Source organism: Eubalaena glacialis, chromosome 9 (genome assembly GCF_028564815.1).
Source record: "Eubalaena glacialis isolate mEubGla1 chromosome 9, mEubGla1.1.hap2.+ XY, whole genome shotgun sequence".
Classification (NCBI taxonomy): domain Eukaryota; kingdom Metazoa; phylum Chordata; class Mammalia; order Artiodactyla; family Balaenidae; genus Eubalaena; species Eubalaena glacialis.
This window is the reverse complement of record NC_083724.1, coordinates 29040697-29067878: the sequence shown is the minus strand read 5'-3', so window position 1 is coordinate 29067878 and position 27182 is coordinate 29040697. Positions and strand designations below refer to the sequence as shown.

At 43.5% G+C, this 27182-nt stretch overlaps 1 protein-coding gene across 5 annotated transcripts in view; it reads right to left on the bottom strand.

Moving 5' to 3' along the window:
* The window catches only part of ABCA1 (ATP binding cassette subfamily A member 1), a 135001-nt gene that overhangs the window by 5051 nt on the left and 102768 nt on the right, over window positions 1-27182 (bottom strand). For all 5 annotated transcript variants that reach the window (XM_061200161.1, XM_061200160.1, XM_061200162.1 and 2 more), the window contains 22 exons: window positions 26232-26434; window positions 25083-25131; window positions 24777-24890; window positions 23555-23703; window positions 21760-21884; window positions 20375-20473; window positions 17656-17845; window positions 16556-16650; window positions 15285-15317; window positions 13995-14100; window positions 13072-13146; window positions 12283-12452; window positions 10885-11062; window positions 8707-8822; window positions 8472-8616; window positions 6713-6836; window positions 5167-5296; window positions 4778-4898; window positions 3921-3983; window positions 3187-3293; window positions 819-960; window positions 285-419 (listed from right to left, as the gene is read on the bottom strand). In XM_061200161.1, coding sequence (XP_061056144.1) covers window positions 285-419; window positions 819-960; window positions 3187-3293; window positions 3921-3983; window positions 4778-4898; window positions 5167-5296; window positions 6713-6836; window positions 8472-8616; window positions 8707-8822; window positions 10885-11062; window positions 12283-12452; window positions 13072-13146; window positions 13995-14100; window positions 15285-15317; window positions 16556-16650; window positions 17656-17845; window positions 20375-20473; window positions 21760-21884; window positions 23555-23703; window positions 24777-24890; window positions 25083-25131; window positions 26232-26434 — 2669 coding nt within the window. The remainder of the gene's footprint in view (window positions 1-284; window positions 420-818; window positions 961-3186; window positions 3294-3920; window positions 3984-4777; window positions 4899-5166; window positions 5297-6712; window positions 6837-8471; window positions 8617-8706; window positions 8823-10884; window positions 11063-12282; window positions 12453-13071; window positions 13147-13994; window positions 14101-15284; window positions 15318-16555; window positions 16651-17655; window positions 17846-20374; window positions 20474-21759; window positions 21885-23554; window positions 23704-24776; window positions 24891-25082; window positions 25132-26231; window positions 26435-27182) is intronic.

The following is a 27182-nucleotide window of genomic DNA, read 5'->3' as shown; positions in this document are numbered from 1 at the left end:
CAGCCGCACCTGTTGGGGTTCTCCATGCTAGAGAAACAAGGTCCCTGGAGTATCTCCTCTTTTGGAGCATCTGAGGGCATGTCAGAGCCACCCCAATGTGTGTCAAGGAGAGGGGCAAGGGAGCTTCCCTCTGGTTCTCTGAGGCTGCCCTGCTGTTCCTCATCGGGGGAGGGGGGCTTGCCATTGCCAAGCCAGTCATGCACGGCCTGGACATCGAGGACTTTAGAAAAGAGATGTCTTCCATTCAGGCCAGAACAAAGTTTTCCATTCACAGTCACACTCACCAGAAACACCACAGGAGGCCCGCCAATCAAAGCCATGGCCGTCGAGAGCTTGCGCTTATTGCCTCCGCTATAGTCCCCAGCATATTTTTCTCCATACTTCACGAGGCCCAGTTTCCGAATTGCCCACTCACCAACCTAAGGGTGATAAAAAGCGTCTTGACCTTTGTTGGGTTTGGGAATTTTATCATGCTTTCTTACACTTGCGTATGAAAACTCTTTCACTGAGTAGGACCAGATTCTATACAATCACGACCTGGCAAGTGTGGAGGAGCCAACAGCAGGGGGGGAAGGGACTAGCGTGGTGGGAGCGGCACTCCCTCTCTGCCCGCCGGTGTGAGCCAGGTCACCTATCCCTGTCCCACCGCCACCACAGCTTCCCACCCTGAAAGGAGCTGCAAAGAGCCAGCACTTCATATTGCTGCATCCACAAGGAAGAACAGCCTGAAGCCGATGGTCATGTGTGAAGGTCACAGCCGTAAGGTACACTGTTAGGATGCCAAGGGAGACAGGCTGGCTTTCCGGTGCCCACGGTACCTTGCCGACTTCTCTCTCTGGGACGCCTCTCAAGAGCGCCAAGAACTCCACGTGTTCTCTTCCAGTCAGCAGCTCTGTGATGGCATCGAACTGAGGGCAATAGCCCATGTTCTGATGTACTTCGTGGATGTTTGATAAGATACTGCAAAGAAAAACAAAACTGGTCAGGTTTTTAAGCATTTAGATACTCTGATCAGACCATCTTGCCTAATATTCCTATAGAGTGCTTGTGCATGACCAACATACCAGCAAGCACACCTGCTATAGCTTGAAGGAACAGCCTTTCTGCCCCCAGGATGCCAGCCCCTCCTGGAAGTCAGGGTTCTGGCCTACACCCTGCCCAGTCCTTGCACCTGGCTCCCCCAGCACCTCAATCTGCAGGCTCAGTCCCATTTCAGAATTCCCAAGTCCATCCCAGCTGTGGCACCATCTTTATCAACAACCTCAGTCACACCATCCTAGGGCTTTAACACTAAGTGTCCATCCCTGACTTGATTCTGTGGCCCAGTCACATGCACCCTGTGCTCCGTTGCTCCATTCACGTCAGAGGAGGCTCAGCAACTCGCTGTGACTTTCTCTGCTTTTTGCTGCCCATACATTGACTCGCACATAACACGATCCAGACCCCTTGGTCCCACTAAATACTCAACCCAGGAATCCTCCTGGTTTTGAAGGTTTTTTTGATCACAGACCCTCTGAGAATCTGATGACAACAAAAAATATACCTACAGACACAATTTTACATATATTGGTGGGGGCAGTTTTTAGGCCCTATGAAGCCATTCTCGGGTTAAGGATCCCTGACGTAGGAGAAAGCTCAGTGTCACATCCAGTCTGATAGCTGCACTTTAGCCACCTCTGGACAACCACAAGTTTGGCCCATCAGCAGTATTCATTCCTCTCTGCATATAAATTAGTACTCCCAGATCCAGCCTTTTCCAGAATTATGACTGAGGCGCTCACAGATCCTGTGCCTGGACCTCACAGCTACACTGCCCACACCAGCTCTCAGAACCAGGCACTGTGACGAACCTTAGTTTGGGCCAGTTATTGCTGCCATTGCTATGTGCCCCAGGAGCCTGGTACTAGGAACAAGACGGGGAAAGCAGGTGTGTAGCCTTAGGCCAACTATTGTAGAAATTCTGTTCTCTTAAACCTCCTTTACACTGCTACTGAAAAAACATGTAAGATGCAGAGGAGAGCCATGAGTACCTTAAGTTCCTTGCTCTTTTCAATTTTATTGGCTAGCAGCCCCTTGTCCAAATTGTGAGTCACCACCCATTAGTACGTTGTGAAATAAATTTAGTGGGTCACAACCAGTATTTTTTAAATGGTGTGGTAGAGAGTAGAATAAGAAATATCAGAGTGCACTGCAAGCACGAAGAGTAGGTAATGTTTTACAAAACTTTTATTTAAGCAATATGCCTGTTTATGTGTTTTTGTGTATTTACTGGGTTGAGAGGTAAAATGTATTGATTTTGGTATTATGGGTCACGATCAAAGAGTTTGAAAGCCACTGCCTTGTACCGTCTCTCCGTATAAAAAGCCCAGAGAAGTCCCACATATTTCGAGTGCTCGAGCGTAACACTGCCTAACAGGACTCTAAAGTGTACTGTACCCCTTACGATCAGACTGCTTAGTGATCTGTGCACTCTCGGATAATAGCCCATATGGTGACACCAACAGTTGGCACACCCTTTAGCGAGGGCAACTTGGCAAGTATGTAGATAATTTTATCTTGTAGGAATTTTCCCTGAGGAAACAACCAAGATGAATACAAGGACATATTTAATGAAAAACAGGAACAAATGTCTAACAATAAGGAATTGGTGAAATAAACTATAGGTACATGTACGTAGATGCATTTTATGCAGCAAAAATTCTACATCTTAGAATACGTAACCCACTGGGAAATATAGTACAGTCATTAACAACAAAAAAACTAATTTAAAAATCTAGATGTAGTATGATGTCAATTTTATAATACATTTATATGTGTATATAAAGTAGAGAGATCTGGGGTGATGGGAATGTTCTAAAATTGTATTGTGGTAATGGTTGCACAATTCTGTAAATTGCCTAAAAGTCACTTGTTGTACTCTTAAAACAAGTAAGTTGTACGGTATGTAAATCATACCTGAATAAAGCTGTTAAAAAAAAACAGAGTAAAACTAAAATGAAATGTAAATAGTAGTTATCTCTAGGTATTGGGATTATGGATGACTTTTATTTTCTTCTTTACAGTTTACTATATTTCAACATTTTTAGAAACTACACAGTACTGTTATAATCAGAAAAATAACAACATATTCATTTAAATAAAGTTTAAAAAAAGTCTTTGTGGCAAAACATAGACTTCTTTTCTCACCTATTTTTGTTAAGAAAAGCATCTCCTCTGGTAACAGTGGTATCTCCCGTTAACATCTTGAAAGTTGATGATTTCCCAGCCCCATTGACACCTAGAAGTCCAAAGCACTGAAAAAGATTGGGTAAGTTGTATAAGTAAACTACTAAAAATCTGAATATAAATGACCCTTATAAAATAGTCACCTCAGCTTCATTTTCATGTAACATGATCCTAAAACATCATTCTTAATGAAGAGTCAACTATTTTCTTGGTCTTAAGAAATCATATAGATATTTAAACATACGTTTTATAATGAAACCATTTAAAGTGTGGGTGTATTTGTAAATATTATTTGAGTCGTCAGGTTAAGGCCAAAGTTAATGTGTGAAAAACAGTAATGAAAGCCAACAAGTCAAATTTCACCATCTAATCTGGCTAAAGGGCATACAAGAATACACACATAAACGAGAAAGGAGAAAATCTATCTTTTAAAATCTATTTGAATTTCATTATCACCTGGAATGGATCACAAAATCACTTTTTGGATGTGCATACTTTTCTTACATTGTCTGAGATTATCCAAAATTGTTGATATATGGGGCCCCCATCCTTTCAATGACTGATTGCTCCACACAGATATAAATGGAGAAGCCTTTTAAAACCACTTTTAACCCCTTACAGACATTATTGTTTGATTGCAGTAGAGACAGTCTGAATTAATAGGGGCAAACACAGGGTAGGCAAAATGTCTTTACCTCACCAGGAGGAATGCCAACGCAAATCCTGTCGACGGCAGGTTTCCTCTTCCTTCTATATACCTGCAACAAACAAAATGCAAAAATTCATGAGCTGCAGTGACTCACAGCTGTCCCAGGCAACTGTGGAAGAGGGAATTATGACCTAAACACACCACGAAATAAGACTGATCGATAAGACTAAGTCACACATGTGATGTGCTAAAGCCTTGGTCTGTCTCTGTGGCAACTGGCTTCTGAATGACCCTGAAGCTCAAAATACAAGTGAATTTCTTTTTATTTTTTAATCTAACGTCAGACTTTTAAAAAGCATATTGGTCATTAATATCTATATAATTTTCATTTAATATGTAAAGACATTGTAGATATTTTAAAAACTAAATTTTACAGGGTAATAATTTGTTATCAAAACATTGCAAATATTGAACAGGTTACAAAAAAGTGAATTTGTTGGGATTCTGGCACCTAGAAAGGGCTGAAACAGACCCTCTTCTTAAGCAATGGAGATTTACCACCTTTTTGGACCATGAAACTCAAAATCAATCATTATTCTATCAACTTCAGCTTTGCCTCGATACACAATATTAGATGTTTCAATAACTAATGCATAAATGTAAGTGTGAAAAACAAATATACTCAAGAATGAGAATTCACAGTATAATTATTTTCAGTAGGATTTCTTTAATTAAGAAGTCCCCATGGTGTATTTTAAATAAAATTAAATTGACAGAAACTTAGTATAGATGCACATTTTAGGAAGCATGCTCTTTTTGTTGAGTCAGCAAAATGCTAGTTTCCAACATATAAAGCTGAAAACACTGAAGACAAGTTGTTATAGCCTGTCCTCATTGCCTCACCTTAGTCAGCTCCTTGACTTCCAAGATGTCATTCTGTCCTCCACCATCAAGAATTCTCTGTCTCTCCCTCCTCACATCTTCATCCTCATCATTCAGAGGAGGAAGCTTTGCCATTACAGGTCTTAGGGGGAAAAAATTAAGAAAAAAAATCAAATCAACATTTCAAGTTATTTTCTAAGTCAAAGACCCAGTTTCTAAAGCAGTCCTGTAAAATCCACACTCCAGAGTTGTCGGCAGTGTTGGGGGCCGGGAGATGCCCACATGAGGAAAATCAGTTTGATTATCTGCTTTGAGTTCAGTCAATCCAACCACCACCGGCGAGTGTTTCCCTGTGTTCCTCCTCCGTGACCATCAACCAGGTGCTCTGTGAGTTCTGAGAGAAAGCTCACCTGGGCCTGATGAAGAATCGGTACTGGATCAACACAGTGATGAGGAAGAACACCACCCCTTCCACGGCCATGGCGAAGAGGTTTCGTCCCACCAAGTCCCAAGACAGTGGCGAGACAAAGCGATTCTCCCCTGGTAGACACAATGCAGAGATCCAGTCAGAATGGAGGCACCAGAGACCATGGCCCTTCCTCAAATTCAGGCCTACATTCCTAGAAATACCAATGTTTATGGCCCGTGGCCAGGAGGAAAAAATAAGGGAGTCACCACTTTCCAAATCTGATTTAGGGTAAGGTTTTGGGGAAACATACTGTGAAACAGTATCAATCAGAATTTCAGAGATAACATGTATTTGAACTGTAACTTCATTTAAGAAATCTAATGTTTCCATTTTTTTTTAAAGATTTATTTATTTACTTATTTATTACTATTATTATTTTTTGGCTGCGTTGGGTCTTCGTTGCTGTGCACAGGCTATCTCTAGTTGCAGCAAGCGGGGGCTACTCTTTGTTGCAGTGCATGGGCTTCTCGTTGCGGTGGCTTCTCGTTGTGGAGCATGAGCTCTAGGCGCGTGGGCTTCAGTAGTTGCAGCACGCGGGCTTAGTAGTTGTGGCTCGTGGGCTCTGGAGCGCAGGCTCAGTAGTTGTGGCGCCCAGGCTTAATTGCCCCACAGCATGTGGGATCTTCCTGGACCAGGGATCAAACCCATGTCCCCTGCATTGGCAGGCGGATTCTTAACCACTGCACCACCAGGGAAGTCCCTAATGTTTCCATTTTAATGAGACATGCCAAAAATCCTTTGTAAAAAGGCAAACAATCCAGGGTAATTTTTAGGGTCAGTATTTTAACAAATTATAAGCTTCACTAAGAAAGATTAGAAAGCACATTTAAAAGATGCCCCTTTCAATAGAATATAATGTAACCTGGTGACTCAACTCATCTGGGTTTATGTAAATATTCCTTAAAATCCTTATATATCTCCTTGTACCTCCAAGTTTAAAAAAAGTCCCTCTTCTATGCCCATTAAATAACATGGCCCATCTAACTATATGAGCCAGTCAATAAAGAATAGTAATGTGGCCACAGGAGAAATAAATTTAAAGACTCTAAATGTAGAAAGAGCTGCAGTAAATTACCTTTTTATAGACTGTGTAAAAGGTAATATATGACCCCATCTGCAGGTCCATGATTTTCCCAATAGAGCCAAAGTTTGCATCTTTCCTTCTGATTCTCTGGCCTGTATCTAATTCTCAAAGCTGTGGTTTGACTTTTCCAATGACTCTGGCAAACCCCACCAGTGGTATCAGGCACTGGGTCCAAGCTTAAGCCAATATTTTCCTCACCTCCAAAATTACTGTCTCATCTTTCAGGCAAATGGTTGTGTCACAAGACCCATGCCACAACCAGCTGTACTGACATGAGCCCTATCAGTGGAGAGAAGTCCTTTGCCCAGTCACCACCCACTTTCCAAAACAAAGGCCAAAGTACCAATGCCCATGCAAACTGCCATCTCTATTAAAACATCCTACAGCCACTACTGTCACTCACCAAACCTTTCCAAGGCATCAGCCATTGCCTGGTTTTTCACCATGTCAATGAGCCCCCGTCCCAGGCAAAAATGTGGGAAAATCAAGAACACCGACTTCAGGATATCATTGATGTTATTCAGCTTCTAAAAAAATAAGACAGAGAGAGACTGTCTTTTGTGATTCAGGCTAAAAATTTACCAAAGTCTAAAATATGGAAGTGAAAAAAAAATTTGATTCCCTGAGGTCAAACTGAATCTTTGAATTCAGATACCAATAAATAGCAGTAGCCATAGAGGATGATATATAACGTAATAAAATTTTGCTCTTTAGAAAATCTGGAATAATGCTATGAGTATGGGAGAAATATGAGCAAAGTTTAGAAACATGATTATATTTAATCAGAAGCTAATCCATCATAAAATATTTGCTTAGCATTTTAAACGCAAATTGCTCATGTCTGGGTCAATACTTCAGTTTCAGGATTTTGTTGGAGTTTAAAAAATTCTTCTCGAATACATCAATCCAGCAGTGGCCAAATACCCAACAACTGAGTAAGTTGCTATGTGCTGGATGCACTGTGGCAGGGCACAGGAGAGGCAGAGATTACTAAGAAACAGTCTAGTCTCTACTCTGAGGAAAAGAAACATGGAAACAGGAAATTGCTACATAATTGGATGTGTTGTACTGGAGGCATGAACTGTGTGGGCTTTGCGAGCACAGGGAAGAGAGAGTACCTCCCATAAGGCAGGTAAGGAAAGCTTCACATTCAAGCTCAGTCATGAAGGGTTAGTGAGATACTACCCGATTCCGTGACAGAGGAGTCACAGAATCGGGTAGTATCTCACATTGTTGGTGAAGAGCTCCAGCGCCAAAGTGGCACACTGCCATTGACGCCCATGAAGAGGTTCACGCTAGTAAGGACCACGTCGGCTGTGCTGGGGATCTTGAACCAGGCCTACAGGAGTATGGAGGGTTGAAGGGACCACTCAGCCGAAGCTTACCATGTCTTGGGAAAGAGTGTGGTGGGAACTGTCAAGGAAGGGTTGTACACCTCTGAAAGGCTTTGTGGGCTAAGTTAAGATGTCCGGATGAAGGCAATGACAACAAGAATGGACAGGGAGCCTTGTTTAAGAGATCTGTAATGGGAGGAACTGGCAAGGTAACCAACTGAATGTGGGAAATAAGCAAAAGCAAAGCATATAAAATGGCTCTAATATTGCCCCAGCTGGGGTGACTGGGTGGATGGTAATGCCATCCAGCATGACAGGAATGGCAAGAGAAATACTGGGTTCTGAGGAGAAGATGATTTAGGACATGGCCAGTCTGGGGTGTCCTTCAGTTAATCTAAATGGAGCCATCCACTGGGCAAGTGAGAACATGAGAATAGAGTTCAAAAGGAGAGTCGGGGCTAAAGGTATGCATGGATGTGAGAGAGAGCAACATGAGGCACTGAGAGGTGGTGGCGAAATCTTCCAGCATGAATGCCATCACCCAGAGAGAGCATCTAAAGTGGGAAACAAGATGCCAGAGAACTGAATACTGGGGAAAGCAACATTTAAACAGAAAGGAGTATACAAGAACTTGTCAAAGGAAACAGAAAAATGTGATCAGAGACATATAAGGAAAAGGAGAAGCGAGAGATGGTATGCAAACCCAGGAAAGACAGACAGACTCTGCAAAAGGACAGAGTGGTCCATGGTGTCAACACCGCAGGCAAGCAGAATAAGATCATGACTAAACACTATGCTCATCCCAGCATCTCTTTCTGCAGAACTCACATTGTTGGTGAAGAGCTCCAGCACAAAAGTGGCCACGCTGCCATTGATGCCGATGAAGAGGTTCACGCTGGTGAGGACCACGTAGGCTGTGCTGGGGATCTTGAACACAAAGGAGGCTGGGTACATGAGAGGTGTGATGGACCACCTGGTGAGGCACAAAGACACATGTCCACTGGGTGTCCCCTGCCTTCCCCCTGACATCTGATACCATACGCCCCATCCAGAGGTGCCTTACCCATACAGCAACAGTAGAAGGGCTAGCACAGGCAGGTTGGTGGAGGACACATAGGACTTCTGCTGGAAGCAGATGAAGATGATAATGACCAGCGTGGCAGGGACCACATAGTTGCACTAAAAGTGAAACGAGGAAATCAAGGTCACCCCTAAGTCAAAGATACAACACGTCTCAAGTCTTCATCATCATCAGACAAGAAAGGGCAGATAAACATATTGAAGAAGAACTTTGAATTAATGAAGCCACAAGAACTATTAATCAAAATACTGGACAATACGTGTTGACAAGCATTTTACCCCCGGCTGATTTTATAAACTGCACGTCCTTTCTGTCTTTCCAACAGATAAGCCAAGGTGTCACGCTCAGTAAACTTACTGAACGATGGATTCCCAGTCAGAGTAATTTCAATTTCACAGGTAGCAAGTAAGCTGCCATTATTCTTCCCGAAGACGACTGTGTCTGCTTCATCATTAATGCTGTATTATAGTCTGCCCAAGTTCAAGCTCACTTGTGATCTATTTATGAGGTAAGCACTCATAACATGAATGTCAGAACTGTTTCATCACACTGAGACTAATTTTAAAGTCTGTCCTGACAGTGTCTCAAGCATTAAAATGCAGAAATAAAGACTTGACCACAGGACAATTACGGGAATTCATAGCTGGCAGAGCAGAGCAGAGGCAGGGAGGTGGTAGTGGGCTTGTCAGCTGTGAGAAGTATTTGTAGCTTCAGACCACAGGGCTCTACGTCTCAGTCCCATCCTACTCAATTGTGCTTTTCAAACAACTTAGATGAAGACATGGTTATAGCAAATTTCAGAGGTTCTAAAGCAGTGAGGGACAGATAACACACAGGAAGATAAGTGGTATTCCTGAGTCAGGGACTTGATCTTTTCATCTCTGAATCTGCAATGCCTGGCAGAGTCAGACACGTAGTGAGCAGTCAGTATGTATGTGCTTACTCAATAAAGCAATTACTGGATCAAGATAAAACCAAAACAAATGGACACTACATAAAATTCTGTTTAACGGGGATAAATATAAACTTTTATATATGTTTTTAACAACCTTTATATTTATATACAAAGCTATATATAAAGTTTGATATATATATATCAAGTTTTAGATTCGTATATAAATATAAAGGTTCAAAAAAGTCAATTGCATTAGTATACAGTGAAAGAGACCCCATAAACAATACCTGTGAAACAGTTCACTGCCAAGTTGCCAACAAGACAGTGCTGCTTCCAAGATGAAATACCCTTGGGCTGAGTAATAGGAATATGGGACAAAGATCAACTCCCTCTAGACTCATAACCATTCAGACCACAGCCTGAATGTAAGGTTAATTCTGGGCTTTGCTTTTCAAATGGCTTATTAACAATATGGAGCATGGCCGCAGAGAGGCAGTCAGGTCAGAAAAATGACAAGTCTGAGAGGCTTGCTATAATCAACACAGACATCACCATCATCACTCACATCTGCACAGTGATCTAGAGATTACAAAGTATGTTCTCATGTATCATCTTATCTGGGGAAGACTTAGGATAAATGACGGATGTCTTCAAATATCTGAGGGGCTGTCCAGTGGGAGAAGAATTAAATTTCCTCTGTGTGGCCTACAAATTAATGGACCCCATAGGGAGATACATTTCAACTCCACTTTATAAAAATTAGAACTTCAGAATTCTTTGAAGTCCTCCATATTGGTCCAAATAGAAGCAATATATTACAGCTGGCATGAAAATAGATTTGCAATGGATGGATAAGCTTCCAGTAAAACATATAAAGTTTTCAAATGACAGATTGAGTTCCTAGTAAGACAAAGAACACCCTGACTCTGGAGGTTAAAGCTCTATCAGACAAGTTAGAGGCACTGGCTTTGAGTTTTGACTAAGTCTTCCACCTCAGTTTCTTTGAAAAGTTGTCACTTAGGGAATGAGGTGGTGGTAGTATGAACTGCAGTCCATGTGGACAGATTTCCTCTGGTGTGATATCAGCCCTGGGCTTAAGGCTGTGTTTGGTCACATGAAAGTGTACAACTGCGCCTGCCTTTTCCTCTTTTGTTCATCTTTGGACTAGCTAGAACATCTCCTGCTGATGGCCAGGAGCTCTTTCATCCATCCAATCCAGAGCCCTGATGGAGGTTTATATAGCAGCAGCAGACCAGCATTCTTACCATGTCCCAGACAAAATTGGAGAGCCAGTAGATGACAGGCTTCACTCCGCTGATGAACTGCAGGTGCTTCGCTTTGCTGACCCGCTCCTGGATCAGGAACACGACAAAGCTGGCCGGGACGAAGGACATCGCAAAGATGACACAGATGGACACGAGGACGTCCACTGATGTGGTCATCCTGAAAAAGACAGACAGTGCAGCTGAGGACTCAATCAGGGACACATACACACACAAATATTTGAAGCATAGCCCAGGGAAAAAAAATCTCTTCACCACATATATTTTATTCAGGGTTAAAGATGATTATTTTCAAGTTAAAAAAAAAAAAAAAAAAACTCGATAATTCAAATGCAAAACTGATTCTACTGAGGTCAAAAGGGTCTACTGCCAAAATGAAACTATTAAAGGAAGTCTAAGAGTGGCCTAACGGCATTCACTTTGTTCCACTATTCTTGACCTTCTATGAGCAACAAGTTGTAAATTTTCACACATAAGGGAGTAGTGTAGCTTGAAAACTTAATAAAGCAGAAATATTAGTGTGAAACTATTCAAACAACAATTTCTGGCTATAAATAAGTTTGACAACAAAAGCTCGTGGCATATCAACCTAACACGTACAAAAATTCCATCAGATCCTTATTATAAGAATAGTCTTATAAGTCCATGAAATGGGGTATAATATCAACTATTTCTCTGCATAAATGTTACATAAGCTTGGTATAAAGATCCTAGTGACACATATTGATATTCTATACGAGTGAAGCAGAAGTAATAACTGTGCCATGCTCCACATACAGGAAAGGAACCTAACGTGTGTTGAATATCAACCATGTGTTGAAGGCCGGACTTGGCAATTTACATGAATTGCCTCACTTAATACCATATATCTGGAAAGTTTAGAAACCAGATTCAAACCCAGATCTCTATGATTTCAAAGGCTATACACTCTGAACTAGATTATACTGGTTTTAACTTCACACTCACACACACACACACACACTCAAAGAATTAAACACAAGCTGACAAAAGCATGTTTCGCCAAGTTTAAAAATAGTGATTTCAAAACAAATGAAACTGATTTTTTTATTAAACACTGTGTTAAGGGTGAGTTAAAATATTTTAGAATTATATTAACAATTTAACTTACTTTATGTGAATTCCCTAAATGTAATAATGGCTTTAATATATCAGAGTCATGTATCTTCTGCAGTTTAATCCCTGCCCAGCCAATTCATAAACTGATCATTTTCTGTCCAGAGCCTGGACCAACCCAAACATACCATAATGAACCTGTTTCCCCAGCTGTTACTCTACAACCAGCTTCATACTTCCTTCCCCTGCTCCATGATTCCCCCAAACACCCTCTCCCTCTCCCGATTCAGACACAGTGATACTTACAGAGCCACTTCCGAGAGCTGCTGCTTGGTGAGGTTCAGGGGGTGATTGAAGGCAGTAATCCCATACTGGCTAGGGTTCTCTCCCTTCTGCAGGTTGGCCCGGAGAATGGCATTGTTGATGACATTCAAGAAAGAGCTGATGGCGTGCCAGCCCTTGTTGTTGAACCACACCTGAAATAAAACATACCAGGTGCAAGGTGCTGCTCCCAAACCCTGCTCCCGGAGGTAGGTGCACACACACAAAACATGCATGTGCACTCCAGAAATTCCAGTCATACCACGAGACAAAACATGATCAGAGAACATGGCAAAGAGGCAACAGCGGCCAGGGTGTGCCCAGAACTGACCGTGTGGCCAGGCACTGTGCTATCTTTAACTCATTTAACCCTCACCATAGCTTTGAGGTAGCCACGATTACTGCCTGCATTTTATAGATTAGGAAACTGAGGCTTAAATAGGTTAAGTAACTAGGTCAGGTTCATAATGGTTCCCCTGGTGTGACTGGTGGCAAAGCAAGTTCTCTTCATCATCATATTGTACAGCCTCACCAGTAAAATTAAGAGAGATTTCTGTCATGAATCAATGTTATCATGAGCTGAAAGTACTTCGGGGGAACATAGGGATTACTGTTCATCAAAAAGCTATTGGAGGGAATTCCCTGGTCCAGTGGTTAGGACTCGGTGCTATCACTGCCCTGGGACTGGGGTCAATCCCTGGTTGGGTAACTAAGATCCCTCAAACACCAAGGAGCGGCCAAAAACAAAAAAGCTATTGGAACAAAGGGCTTTACCTTGACGTTATTCTTCGTGTCCAGTCCTGTCATGAACCTTCCCAAGCTGCTGAGAAATCGATCTGCAGAACTGTCCTGTGAATGACAGAAAGCTGCCTCAGCGGGATGGTTCACAGGGGAGGGCAACAGAAAGTCTGGAGTCTGTGGACAATGGGACAACCTTGTGAAGGGCAACACTGCCACTGCGTCATTCATTGAAATGAACCTTGAAGCCACTGAATAACTGGCTCCTGAGAAACAAGGGACCAGAAGTCTAAAGCAGTGTTGTTGCCATGAGCCACAGGTCTTAAAGGAACCAGAGGGAAACCCTGCGACTCAAAGTCCCAAGATGTAGATGTCTGGCTGTAACTGGTGGTGAGGATTCTTCACCGTGCTCCCTTGACATCCTCCTAAGACCCAGAACTACACTCCATATGCAGATGCATCAGACATGGGGCCTGTGCCTCAAGGGCAGAGATACAGACTCTAAGACAATCCCTGCTGTCTGTGACCCTAGAGGCCATATCATCTGACCTCCTCAATTCAAACTTAGAAATGGGGAACTTGAGATACAGATAAATGAAGTGAATGCTTATTAGGTACTAAAACTAGCTGCCAGGTTAAAGAAAATGATTCATTTCCTGTTTAACCAGAGATTGTTTCAGAAAAGTATGTTTGATGCCCAGTTTATTTATCCACTGGCTATGCTTAAGTTATTGAGAGATTTAAAATCTCTGCATTTGTTTTTGATCTGCACTTTCAGATAGTAAATAACATACTGAGTAGCTCAGTCTTGGCTGGCCCAAGATCACTAAATGCCCAGTGATGGCTTTGTATTTGAAAGGCTTAAACAATAAGCTGCCAGGTGATCATCTACCTGCCAACTACTCCCACGTACTAGCAACTCATTTTCTGTCTGACATGTCTTGGGATGGATACTGTACCTTGGCCACCTTCAAGTGTTTCTTCATTTGCTTGATGGCATCATTAACTTCTTCACTCGGAGGAAGTGATTTAGAATTACTGGCACCCAGGGAAAATCCACCGTACCTAAAAGAACAGCCTGATGTTAAAACACAGGCGGTGTGGGATCCAATAACATTCAGCAGCAGACACCACGTAAGTATGTAATGCTTCATTTAGATGAACTGCCTGTTCAAAGTAGGACCCAAGTAAGACTCAGAGAAAGTTTCACCTTGGCCTCCTCTAATGGATTCTGGCAATCTCTTAACTCTTCTGTCTCCTGCCCAAGTGGGAGGGACCTGGGTCTGATTATACATAGAGTGAGACATCTGAGATGTTGAGGAAAGAATGCTCATCCATCTCACAGATGCTCCTCCCACCCCTGGTGGCTCTGGCCTGAACTTGGGTCTCCAGGCAAGCAGATGGGAAGTCAGGATGAGCAGTGAAGACACTGACCAGAGAGGCCTGAAAGGGTTTAGAGACAGGCCGTGGCTCTTCCATAGCAGGAGAACCATGAAAGGTCCTGCATCCGCCCTGCTCAGTTACTCAGTAAGTCCTGGCTCTTGGAGAAAAGGCAAAGAAGGAAGATGGGAGGCAGGGACAAAGAGCCATGTTTTGAGGCAGCCATGTAAGGTATCTCATTTCTCATGAGAACCGATGGACTTCAAGGATCCTTCCTTCTTTTCTTCCCCAGTCCCATCTGCTCCTTCAAAACTTAGAGGGATATGGGCAGGGGTGGGGGTGGAGGTGGAGGGTGGGTCGGAGACAGCCTGACTGCAGCACAGGAGAGAATGATTCTTGCTATCCTGATGGAACTCTGGTTTTATTTTCTAATAGAAGCATTGTTATTTTAAAAAAACTCAGAGGGATAAATGAGTTGAAATACAATGAACATAGATGGTTTTGATGCCTCTTATTTCATCTAAGACCTCCTTGGTTATTCCAAAGACCTGAAAAATTGTCCTTGAGTCACTAGGACTCCTAGGAATTTGATTTGGTAAGTTTAACTAGCATAGGTTTTCCCTCAAAACATCGTGCTTCCTGTCAAGTCCCTAGAGACCCACAAGGAACTTCTAAATCTCAAGGACATCAGTGTGCCAAATATTCCAAAGGCCTCTGAAGTGGCAGCTGGGCACTGAGCAGAAATGCTAAGGGCAAAACAATCCCTAAACTAACAACTTCCCGGGATCCAAGAAAACTGCATCAAAATCATCCTCCTGAACTGTATGAGTCAAGGAAAATGAAAAGAAGGCACAGCGAGGTCAACTTACCTAAACTCGTTCACCCAAATCTTGTTCTTTAAGCTGCAGAAGGCCAAAGACAAAGAAACCAGAAATCAGTCCAAAGAAACATTGATCCTATTCCTAATGATGCAAAAGGAGTAAATATCTACTTGAGGATACAAAAAAGGGACAGAAATAACCCTACGGTCGGGCTGGTGCTGTAGGGTCTCGTCAATGGAAAGAAGTCCTAATCAGCATGTCTTTTCTTCTCCCCATATTAAAACCTTATTATTTATATGGAGGTCATGCCTTATATTAAGAACAACTCAAAAACCAACAGAGGTGATCAAACTAGAAACTTTTTTAAATGCAAAATAATAGGTCAATTATGGATGACATATGGAGAGGTTATGCCTCTTTCTTGGAAACTCACAGTAACTGTCATTCAAGCATACCCTTGTCATTAAAAGTCACTAGAACGCCTAACTTAGGGGCCCAACTAACCAAGCTGATAGGAAGGAAGCTAGAACAAACATTTTCTGAGCATCAACTAAATACAGCAGTCCCCCTTTATCTGGAGGGGATACATTCCAAGACCCCCGGCGGATGCCTGAAACCATGGATAATACCGACCCTTACATATACTATGTTTTTTCCTATGTCTCCTGTTAATTTCTTTGAAGGTCAATAGGGCCACTATTGTGTAAAATGAGGGTTACATGAACACAAGTACTGTAATACAGTGACAGTCAATCTGATAACCAAGAGGGCGTGTGCAGGTAGCATTTGTGGCACGGATATGCTGGACAAAGGGACGATTCCCATCCCAGACCCCAGAAAGCTATATGGCTCTTCCAAGGCTCCAGAGTCAAGACAGGCCATTAAGTTGGGCCAGGGCCCTCTTTATAATGCCATGTATTATCATTCATTCCATCCATGAGAGGTACTTCACATGTATCATTTCATTTAATCCTCATGACAAACTAATAAGAGCAACATTATTATCACATTTTATACAACCTAAGGCTTTAATAGGATAACTGGCTGCCCGTGGTCAAAAATGGTAATAAGCAGCAGAATTAGAATTTGAATCCAGATTTATTTTCATCCTGGAACCATGCAACCTCAGTCTTGAAGCTGAATGTTCATAATACTTCCCATCATCTTTTCTAGTTTGAAAGAATATCCTAAACTTCCAAAAGACAACATCAGGTCAAAATGTGATGTTCCCCCCCACTACTCAATCTACTATTTTTTTTGGCTTTTACTTCCTCTGATCAGTAATGATTAAGCAGGCGCCAAGTTTAGTAAATAATGACCTTTTGGCTATGATCTGCACATATGTCTTCACCAGATAATCCGAAATGTTTCTTCCCGTCAGGTTCTGAAGGATGTCCGCAGTGTTCTGTTTTCTCTGTTATCACAGAAAAACCAAGTGCATGTGTCTTTATGGACCAGAATTGGAATAGAAAACAAATCAAGGACAACAATGACACATGTCCCTCAAACATGTACCACAGTGTGACCAGACTCTGCACACAGGGTCCAGGCTCTAACATCAGCCAGCCACCAAGGTCTGGTCCATTCTGCTCTCAGCAGGGCCATTCACTTATGGCAAGCCAAGGAGAGCCCCAGCAAATTATTCTGAACAACTAAGCGTTAGACCGTGAAGTATCATTCTTTATGGTTACAAAAGGTTTTTAGGGAGCAGCACCATTGACTATGCCTAGTGAATTCTTCTGTTCATTGGAGTTATACTGATGAAGAGATGAGCTCTTATTTTAAAGAAAGGTAACCAAGAAGGACTGCTTTAAGTTTTCAACACCATTTGAAATTCCTTGTCCTCACCTTGCAAACTGGATGCTGATAAGGCAGTAGAGAGACATCAAAAGCAAGCCTCTTCCTGAAATCATTCTCAGAAAAAATGGCTCAGAACTGTTTCCCACACTCAGAGTTTCAGAGGATGTCAGAGTTGTAAGACCCACAGAAGTTTTATGGGCCAGCCTCCCTAATTCAGTGGTGAGGAAACAGGCCCAGGGACTCAGAGTGGCCTGTCCAAGGTCACCAGCTCATCTGTGGCAGAGGCAGAGATGATAGCTGGGCTTGTCACAGTCTGTCCTGTGACACCAGAGAGTCCACAGTGTGCCTTCCACAGCTCATTGATCCAGAGTGTTGTATTCTGGTTGTACCTCGAACCAGTAAGGAAACTAGGCTGACTTCAAAAGAGAGAAGGAGGCTAAGCTCCCTCAGACACAGGAACAATTTGCTCCAAGCCCCCTCCTCTCAAAACTCACATGCTTTTCCCTATGACAAGAATCAAGACTGAAAGAGACCCTCCTGACATGGCAGGTCACCCATGCCTTCTCCCCAAGCCCACCCTGCACCCCACCTGAACGGTCACACCCTGAAAGTGACTCACTTGTGGAGGAGGCAGCCCCCCAGCCCCCAGGGGACACACGGGCAGCATCTTCTTGATTTTGTCGCTGCTACACTGGCAGGTGGGGGAGGGGTTCTCCATCGTCCAGTTCCCATTTCTGAAGAGGTCCGTGATGGTCTGGGAGACTGGGGTGGTGGTCCACTCCTTCTCCCCCACCGAGCAGGGCATGTCTCTGCAAAGGGACGTCAAAGGTAGGATCACCCAAGAGGGCCTGGCCTCTCCTATTGCCTCAGAGCACAGGGCCAATCAATAACAACTGCAAACATGCATCTATCCCCTCATCACTTGGTTATTTGATCCGCCCCACAGACTTGTAAGCTACAAACTCATTTACAGTGAGGGATGATGGAACACATTCCGCCCCACAGACTTGTAAGCTACAAACTCATTTACAGTGAAGGATGATGGAACACAAAGAGGGACTAAATGCTCATATACTGAACTCAAGTCAATCCAATCACCAGCATTCAATCACTCACCCATGTGTTCACTCAACAAACATTCACTGTGCATCTACTATGTGCCAGACACTGTCCTGCATATTTGAGAATTTGGGGTGAAAAGACAAAGTCTCTGCCTTCATGGAGTTTGTGTTCCCAGGAAAGAGTTCGATAACAAACAATTAAATCATATGATCTTAGATAGCCAAAAGTGAAGCAAAATAAAGGCAGAGTGACTGGTGAGAAAGGACCATCTGAAGAGGTCATATACTTCAGCCAAAACCTAAATGATGGGAGAGAACAAGCTAGGCAGGGATTCAGGGGGAAAATATTACAAGCAGAAGCAACAGAGCACAGGTGAAAAGGTCCCGAGTGTTCTACATTTAAGGAACAACAGGAAGGCAGTGGGGCTGGAATGTGATGAGCTACGAGGGAGAGTGATGGGAGATGAGGAGGAGAGGGAGGCAGGGGCCATAGGACATAAGCCTGGGAAGGAGTCTGCATTTTACGCTCAATGTGCTGAAACCTGGTGGAGAGTGTCAGGATTCACTTTATGTTTCAAAATGAGTAGAGGATTTTGGGGAGTGAATAGGGGTGACAGTTGTTGGCCCATGAAGAGCTAGACTGTTTGCAAGCATCCCAGGTAACTAAAGACAGGCCTTTATGTCTGACGTGAGCTCTGAATTACTGTGATACCATCAGTAAGTCACTTGCCCTCTCAGGGCCTATTTTCTCCACTAGTGAAACAGAAGTATGAAATGACTTGTCTCAATAAGTCACATTTCAACAAGGCATTTCTAACATCCCTTCCAGTTTCAGAACTCTACAATATGAAGCAGAGCCACAGTCTTTAGATGATTCTTCTATCAAATGAACAGTTTTGTGGATTGCCCTCTAGTTCTCTCTTTAAAGCACCTGGACTAAATGGAAAAGTCAGACACTTCAGGTGCCGTCCTGAAGCTCACGCTCTAAAACCTTCACAAGATCACTGGCTGAGATCAGTTCCACTACTTTCTGAAAAACCTAACAGTCTCCACAGTGGGGCCCTTACATCAGATGGACCCCAGTACACGTCAGTGGGTGCTCTGCCCCCAGGCTGCGAGCCTGTGATGTCAGGCCTGCACCTCTCAATGCAGACCTGGCTCCTACAGATCCTTCCTTGGCTGGCATCCATCTATGAGTCCATACTGTTGAGCTGGCATGGGATGAATCCACCTACTTGTGTTATTACCTCATCTCACTCTCCTCTCTCGCCTACAGAGAACTTCCAAGTGGAATCTCATTAAAAGTCCTGTGAAATCTCTGACCGTCTCCACCTTGGTCACCTTGTTTTTTAGGAACTGATACTGACTGTCAGGATTTACCACTTAGCAAGTGTTAAGTACTAACAAATGTTCAGTAAGTACTCAATTGATAAGCGCTAACAAGTACATAATGGCTATCCACTTAGCAATCTGTTCTAAAACCTGGCACACACAGGTGGTATGCTCACTGGTCTGTCTCCTGCAGGCTCACTATCTTCCGTTTAAAACCTGGAATTCAAGTTAGGCCTTCTCCAATCTTTCCACACCTTCCCACACTCTCCATAATTCCTCAGTCTGTGGTTAACAACCTACCTGAGCCTGGAAACTTGAACCTGCCTCTACCATCGTTGGGTTCTCTCAGAAGCTCCTCACCTCTCTTCATTGTCTTTACTCACAAAGATCTTTGGACATGCCTTCCTCCCATATACACTTAGAGTCGTATGGGTATTTCACTGAATTTATTTATACACTGCCTACTTTTTTTAAAGGACTTTGAAGGAGAATATGATAAAAATATGCAACTCTGAAAGAAGAAAATGTCCATTTTTATAAAAACTATGCCATCTTTTCAGGCTTTTAGAGTGAAGAAGCTGATAAACAAAACTGCAAATTATACATAATGGGAGCCTGTCTCTGCACTTAGGTATAGGAGCTGGAGAAAAGGGATCAGTATAAAGGACTATTTAAATTAAATATTCATTTCTAAAGCAGTAAACAAATGTCTATAGTCATTTGCCTGGCAAGATGCTAGAAGACTCTCCTAGTCTGTTATGTTTGTTCCTAGATGGTCTGATTAAATCACTATATTAACTTTTTTAAAATAAAAAATGTTTCAAAGGGCAAATGATGGTAGTCACCATGTGGCATAACAAATGATAAAAGCAGTGTAGAGATCAAACCAGGTGACAAGCACAAGAAGCCAGCCGTGGAGGGGGTCACAGCTCAAGTGGCACTCACGGGATTGGGTTTCCTTCCATACATCGGGTCCCGAAGCCAGGCTTTCCAGTGAGAGCACTCAAGAGTTCCTGGGTGCTCACGTCCTCAGGAGCATCATTACTGTAGGTACATGAGAGGCAGCCAGCTCAGCAATTCATTAAAACCATGAATCGGGAGGAGGAAGGCGATTTTTGTTTAATTAAACACTTTATTAAGTACTTCCTGTGTGCCAAACTCTTGAAACGGAAATGAATAAAACACAGAACCCACCCACAAGGAACTCAACCTCTGGCCATATATTTGATATCAAGGTAACATACGGCACTCCAAAGTGCTTGTAAATAAGCTATATGTATAGAGATGTGCACACGCATGTGTACACATCCACCCACATATATACACACATTTACGTATATATTTTAATGTGAAGTACATGAATTCATTAAAGATCAGTATTTCAAAAGTACTTTCAAAATTATCCATTAGGCATAGACAACAGGGATTTTCTAGGAAAGGGCAGGCTGACTTTATGGGCTGAATGTTTGCACGGACAACTGGAAAACACAAACAATGATGGATACAGGTTACAAACACAAAACAAGCCCATGTGTTCCACAGCCCCGGGCAATACAAGGTCAGCAGCTTGGAAGGGAAAGAAGAAAGTAAACCTGCACTAAATAGGAAGGAAGCATGGGATTAGAGAAAAAGAGATTGATTCACATGTTTACATATATATATTATATATATATATATATATTTTTTTTTTTTTGGTCTTTAAAGCTTCCCTTTGACATCACTGACACACTTCCCCGATCGAAAGATCTGCAAATACTATGGGACTGAGGAAAACTCCTGTATAATGTGATGGAGAAATTCCTTTGTCCTTTTGTTTGAAGCGCTGGATTGTTACAGAGTAGCTGGTATTTTGGTCTAAAAAACAAACACTAGCTAGCTATTACCTATAAGCTAAAAGACTAAATAATACATACACAAATCGCATCATGCAGAAAACAAGAACCTGGAGGTGCGATGCTCTGAGTGTATGGAAGCCATGTGTTCAACTACAGAATAAAGACATAGCTATGAAAATCCAAATATATTATAGCTCAATCGTAGATTTTTTTTGCAAGGGCAGATTACTTACATAAAACACATATGTTCCTCACAACAGTGTATAAAGAGGAATGGAGTTTAAATGCAGTAAGAGGACTGGCCTGTTAGTTCAGGTTTTGTTCACCGCTGTCCGTTGCATCTAACATGAGTTTGTGTGAGGGCTGTAGCCACAGCTGATAAATCCATGCCCCTGTGTAACTCTCGAGTCCCCCTCCCCTTGGCCCTCAGCACAGTAAACACCCTGGTCGGCCTGAGGTCTCCTCCCACCTTGGGCGCAGAAGGCAAACGCATACCTGACAAATGTGTACTGTTCGTTGTACATCCAGGGCTGAAGTTCCAGGCTGGGGTACTTGCCAAAGGGTGGCACGATCAAGCTGAACACCAGGGCAATGCAGACAAACACAGCCGGCAGGACAATCTATAACCAGGGGTTAGGAGGGAAGAGAAATCGCAGAAGGACAAGGGTTAGAAAGAAGGCCACAGGGCAAGGCCCTGTGAGTCCAGCCAGCCTCTCAGACCAGCCATCACTCGAGTGTGCACAGGGCGCAGCTCCACCAAGGCATTCTTGGCAGGTTGGAAGCAATGGAGACTGAAATCTAAACCCCTTCCCTCCGGGGCATTTCTGGAAGCTGGCAACACAAGGCCAGAGGCTGTGGCCCCCTGACAGGGGCACCGAGCTGAGAACGTCACAGAGTAAACAGTGGTCACATGTCAGGGTGACTTAGAACACCAGGTCCCTCTTCTCCCTGAAAACCTAAGACCACACTGGCCAGGAGCCCAGCTCAGCTCAGACGAAAGCTGAGAGCCGAAGCCTGGACCAGAAGCCAGAAGACCTGCAGTTTTGTTCTGTCTCTACTATAATTGTATCCATGTGAAGCCACATCCCCTATGGCCTCAGTCTTCTCATTTGTAATCTGCAGACAGACTAGGTGACCCATTCAGATCCCATACTTTGATAAAACCACTCTACAGCACTGTCTCCATGGAAAGGGAACAGCAGCTATTTCTTCCCCCGATGGCCTCAAAAAGCATGATTAATCTAAATCCTTACTAAACCACCTTAAACTTTACACCTGTACCTTCTCTGAAAACAATGACTTGTACATACTTTATAAGCAAACTCTAAGCTCCTTCCATTTATTCCTGAGAAATTTATCCGTTTAAAAAAAAAAAAAAAGATCCAAATGATGTCCCTGGTTCTAATGTTCTTGCATTTCATTGCAGAAAATTAATCACTAGGTGATTAATTCCATGGGAAAAAACTGTATGAGCATTATCTCATTTAATTATCATTACAACCCTAAGTAGTAATATCATTATCACCAATCAACAAACAAGGTAACTGGGGCTCAGGGAGACTAAGTAACTTGCCCAGGGCCAAAGAGACAATAAGTAGCAGAACCAGAATTCAAACCTAAGTCTATATGCTCCAAACTCATATTCTGTGCATTACTCACATAGTCTGTAGAGAAGAATCTCTGTTATACTTCTTGATTTTATAGAGTGGAATAATTTCATCCCTCCTAACCCAGCAAGTTAGCGTGCAAACACTGACATGCAGGCAAGAGTGTAATGAGTCTTCTCTGTTTATCATTTTTTTTTGTCTGACCTCTGGTTATCTTTTTCTATCAGTTTTCAGATAAACATCAACTTAGAGAAAAATCAAGTTTCCAATAAGTTCATATGTTGAGTGCATCTGGGCATATCATCTCTGAAGTTACGAAAGCTTAATTTGCCCAGCCAGTTTTTCTAAACTTTGTCCTTGTTATACTCTCCTTTACGATAAAACTAACACACACGGTAGTTACTAATGTGAGGTCCATTCTAAGCACTTACTCATTTTAATCTTCATAACAATTATATCATAGGTACTATTATTATCCCCGTTTTACAGATAAGGACACTGAGGCTCAGAAAAGTAACCTGCAACAGACACGTGAGTGCAAGAAGCAGAACTGGGATTGAAATACAGATAACCTGGCTCCAGTGTCCATCTTATAACAATGATGCTGCCCTGTCTTCACTGGTCAGGGAGCCTGCAGCCCATCAAGGAAGCCTGAGTCCTTGGCCTGGAACAGCACTTCTCACCTGAGCAAAGAATCCCTTCCGACTCCGTCTGGCAATCAGCAGCCTCTTCCACAAAAGCGCCCCAAACTGCTGCTGTGTGAGTTTCCAGCCCTTCACCTGGTAGGAGCCTTTGCCGTCCATCCCGCTGAGCAGGTCTGTTTCTCTGGATTCTGCAGAGAGCCAACACTGAAGGTCACCTGTTATATCAGGCATTTTTGACACCCCCACGCTCCTCCCTCCAGCATCTTCAGCAACCACCTTGGAGGCTTGCGTTTGAAGGTAAAAGTAAAGGAGTAAAGGCCTTGGTGACAAATTCACATCCAAGGAAAAGTGATGACCCCAAACGTATGACAGCAGCAGTCTCTGCCTTTGGGTTCTTATCTGATGAGCCCAGAAAAATGAAGGTGCCTTGAGACGGCTGAAGAGAGATGTTCACACATAATGGTGTTACATCAAGCCATTCAGATGAATCAAGTCATCCTCAATTTCTCACAGAATATTCTACAAAACAGGCCACGTAAGTAGGCTGACATACTTGAGAACACACAATAGCAATTTGTCTCCCATTTATTCTATTTTTGGTAAAAGGTGGACACATTCCAGTGATCTAAGCACTAACGATGTATGAAGTTAGGGAGAACATGAGAGTCACACACTCACGCGGCACAGGGATGGGAGAGTCAGAAAGGTTTCTGTTCCGAAAAATTTTTATAGAAATCCTTGTCTTAAACAAACCATTTCTAACTGCGGTGGCTTGACATCTTACCAATATGTGCTTCGTTTCCCGCCTCCCCCTTTTCCATCCCAGTCAAATACACAGGGACACACTGATCCAAAACAGCTAAGTCTAAGGGTCCAATTAACTCTAAAAGCAAATTCACCTCACTCTTTCAAAATCTTCCATCCACTCAGAGAATATTTATTCAACAATTAAACACCTCATGAACGCGAGAAAAGATAAGAAATGGATTTAGAGGATTGAGGGGCCATCTTTTGATGTGTGTGTATCTTGAGAGAGCGATCTCAGTGCAGTGAAGGAAGTGGTGAGGACAGGCTCTTTCAGGTTTGACTGTATGCACAACCCTGAAAAGGCGAAAGTGGCTTTTCTCATTCTCTCTCTTCCCTTTGGACCCTGTAGGCATCTATCATCCTGGTTCAAGCACCTCGAAAGGTAACACCGGAGAAGAACATAAGAGAGAAATTCACTTTCTAGCAACGGAATGAAGATCTTGCCCAAACGGACCTGGATCTATGTCGGAATCATTCGGATCAACAGCATCATCTTCAGTAAATGGGCGAAGACAGCTCTGCTTGTCCCCGAAGACCCGTCTGTTTCGTCTTGCCGGTAGGGTGCCATCTGAAGGCAAAAGGAAGGAACTCCATGTTTCATTTTATTTGTAACAAAACAAACTCTGAATCTGTAACAAATCTATACACTAAAAGTAAGAATGTCATAAAACAATTTGAAGGGAAAGGCACAAGCCTGGTGAGCTAAGACAGCCTACAGGGGGCACAGCCCAGAGAACGTGCAGCCCCCCTGGAGGGTTACCTGAGGTCTCAGCATCCACCCCACTCTCTTCAGCCACTTTGAGAAATATCTGAAAAATAAGAGTGAGTGAGAGTGTCATAAGCACCACATTGTGAGAGCAACTGCCGTGCTTATTATATGACTGAATGGTATGCTAGCCCCTAAAGACAAAACGTAGAAGACTCATTTATTGATAACACTTTGTCAGAGTCACTTGGGAGAGAAGCCATTTTTACCAGAGAACATTTCCCCAGTGGTGAGAGCTATCAATCTAGACAATCATTTTCAAATTAAAGCTATGACATGAGGACACTGCAGAAGGAGGAATTTGTTCTGAACCTACAGGGAATGAGCCAAGTGGCTTCTTCCAAGTCTATGGCCCCAAATCTTTGAGTAGGCCAGCACCGTGATAGGTTATCTGAGACAGGATGATCAAGAGAGGAGGGGTTCCCATCACTAGAAATGTTATGGCAGGGATTCCAACATCAGAAAACAATCTGAACTAGACCGATGATTCCCAAACTCTGATCTGCCCAGACGCTGCCCAGGAAGCATGCAATAAAAGCACAGACATCAAGGCCTTACCTCCAGAAATTCTGATTCAAAGACCCTGGAGCTGAGCCTTGGAATTTTTATTGTCAATAATATTCTCAGATGATTCTGTTGCACAGTCAAACCTGGAGACTACTGGGCCAGACAATTTTATACCCCTTCCAGCCCTTGAGGTCTCTCTAAAGAGAGGCACTGCTTACACAGTAATAGAGTATGAGCTTTGAAGCCCAAAACCCCTGATTCTGAATCCTTGCTTGGCATCCCTGAATGTCAACTTTCTCATCTTGTTATGAGGATTAAATGAAGTTATAATGATTGAAAAAAACAAAACACACCAAGGTTAGCACATGGCACGAGTAGATTTTCCATAAATGTTGGCCATTTCCGATGCATGGTCATGACACAGTCATACCAGGGAGCAATCCTAATACTTCTTTCCTACATCTCCCACTACAACCTTAAAGGGCTAACTGGAACCAACACAACCCAGATGCCAACGACCTAAGCACTCAATGCCTAGGTCCATGGTGATCCTATTCCCAGTGGGCATGCAGGCTGCCTGTCTGGCCCCGGGATCGTTGGCCCTGCTACATTCTGACAGCCAGCCACCGAACTTACTTCTTCCAGGGTAGTCTCTGAGATTCCATAACTGGAAATGCCCAGGTCTGAGAGCCGGTCATCAATCTCATGGAAGAGTTCCACAAAGGCCCCCTCTTTGGCGGCTTCATAGGGCAGCACGTAGGTCAGCTCATGCCCAATGTCTTCCACCAGCCGGGCCTCGGCCACATGCTTCCTGATGAGGTTGGAGATCGCGGAGACATCTGTAGGGACCAAAGAACAGACACGGCTCAGCCAACTCCGAGGACCCCCATTAGGGGCCAGCCGCTCTCCACCTTCTCCCTTGCCTACTCCTCAGGAGTCCGCCTGCCCACACAGCACACATGGCCCAGACGCTGAAGTCATTCCACGTGTTCATCTCTGGCCTGAGAGTTCCTGGGGGCGGGGGCTGGGTCTCATTCACCTTTGTATCACCAAAGCCAGGCACAGTGTAGGTCCTCAGTGCATGGTGGGTGGCTGGCTGGCTGGATGGCCTTCTGAGGTTGAAAGCCTGGCGTCTATTGCCTAAGTGCTAGGATTCTTCAATGGAAAGCTTGACTAAAGGAACTGTAAAAGATTCTTCACCTTTCTCTAACCTTTTAAAGGAGGCTCCTTCTATTTACCTCAGTAGAGGGTTATTCAAACAGGGCATGGAAGGAGAGCCAGAGGCTTCCTGGGAACAGCCAGCTGTTAGGATGGGGAAGGCAGGGCCAGGGTAAAGGCTTCTGTTCCATATGTGTTATTGGTGACACTGGCCTCCTACACACACCTCCTGAGGGAAATCCAGCGGGCTGCTCCTCTCCTGGGCACTCACCCTCCCTAGGCACTGAACCCCAATCCCTCCACCATCAGCTTGGCTACTCAGCTCCTCATCCCTGGTCTCCAGCGTCCAGTGTGCAGCCAGACCCACTCCCCTAAGGGACCCCCCCACCCCCAATCATCTCAGCGCTCTGGGACACTGCCCTGCCAGCT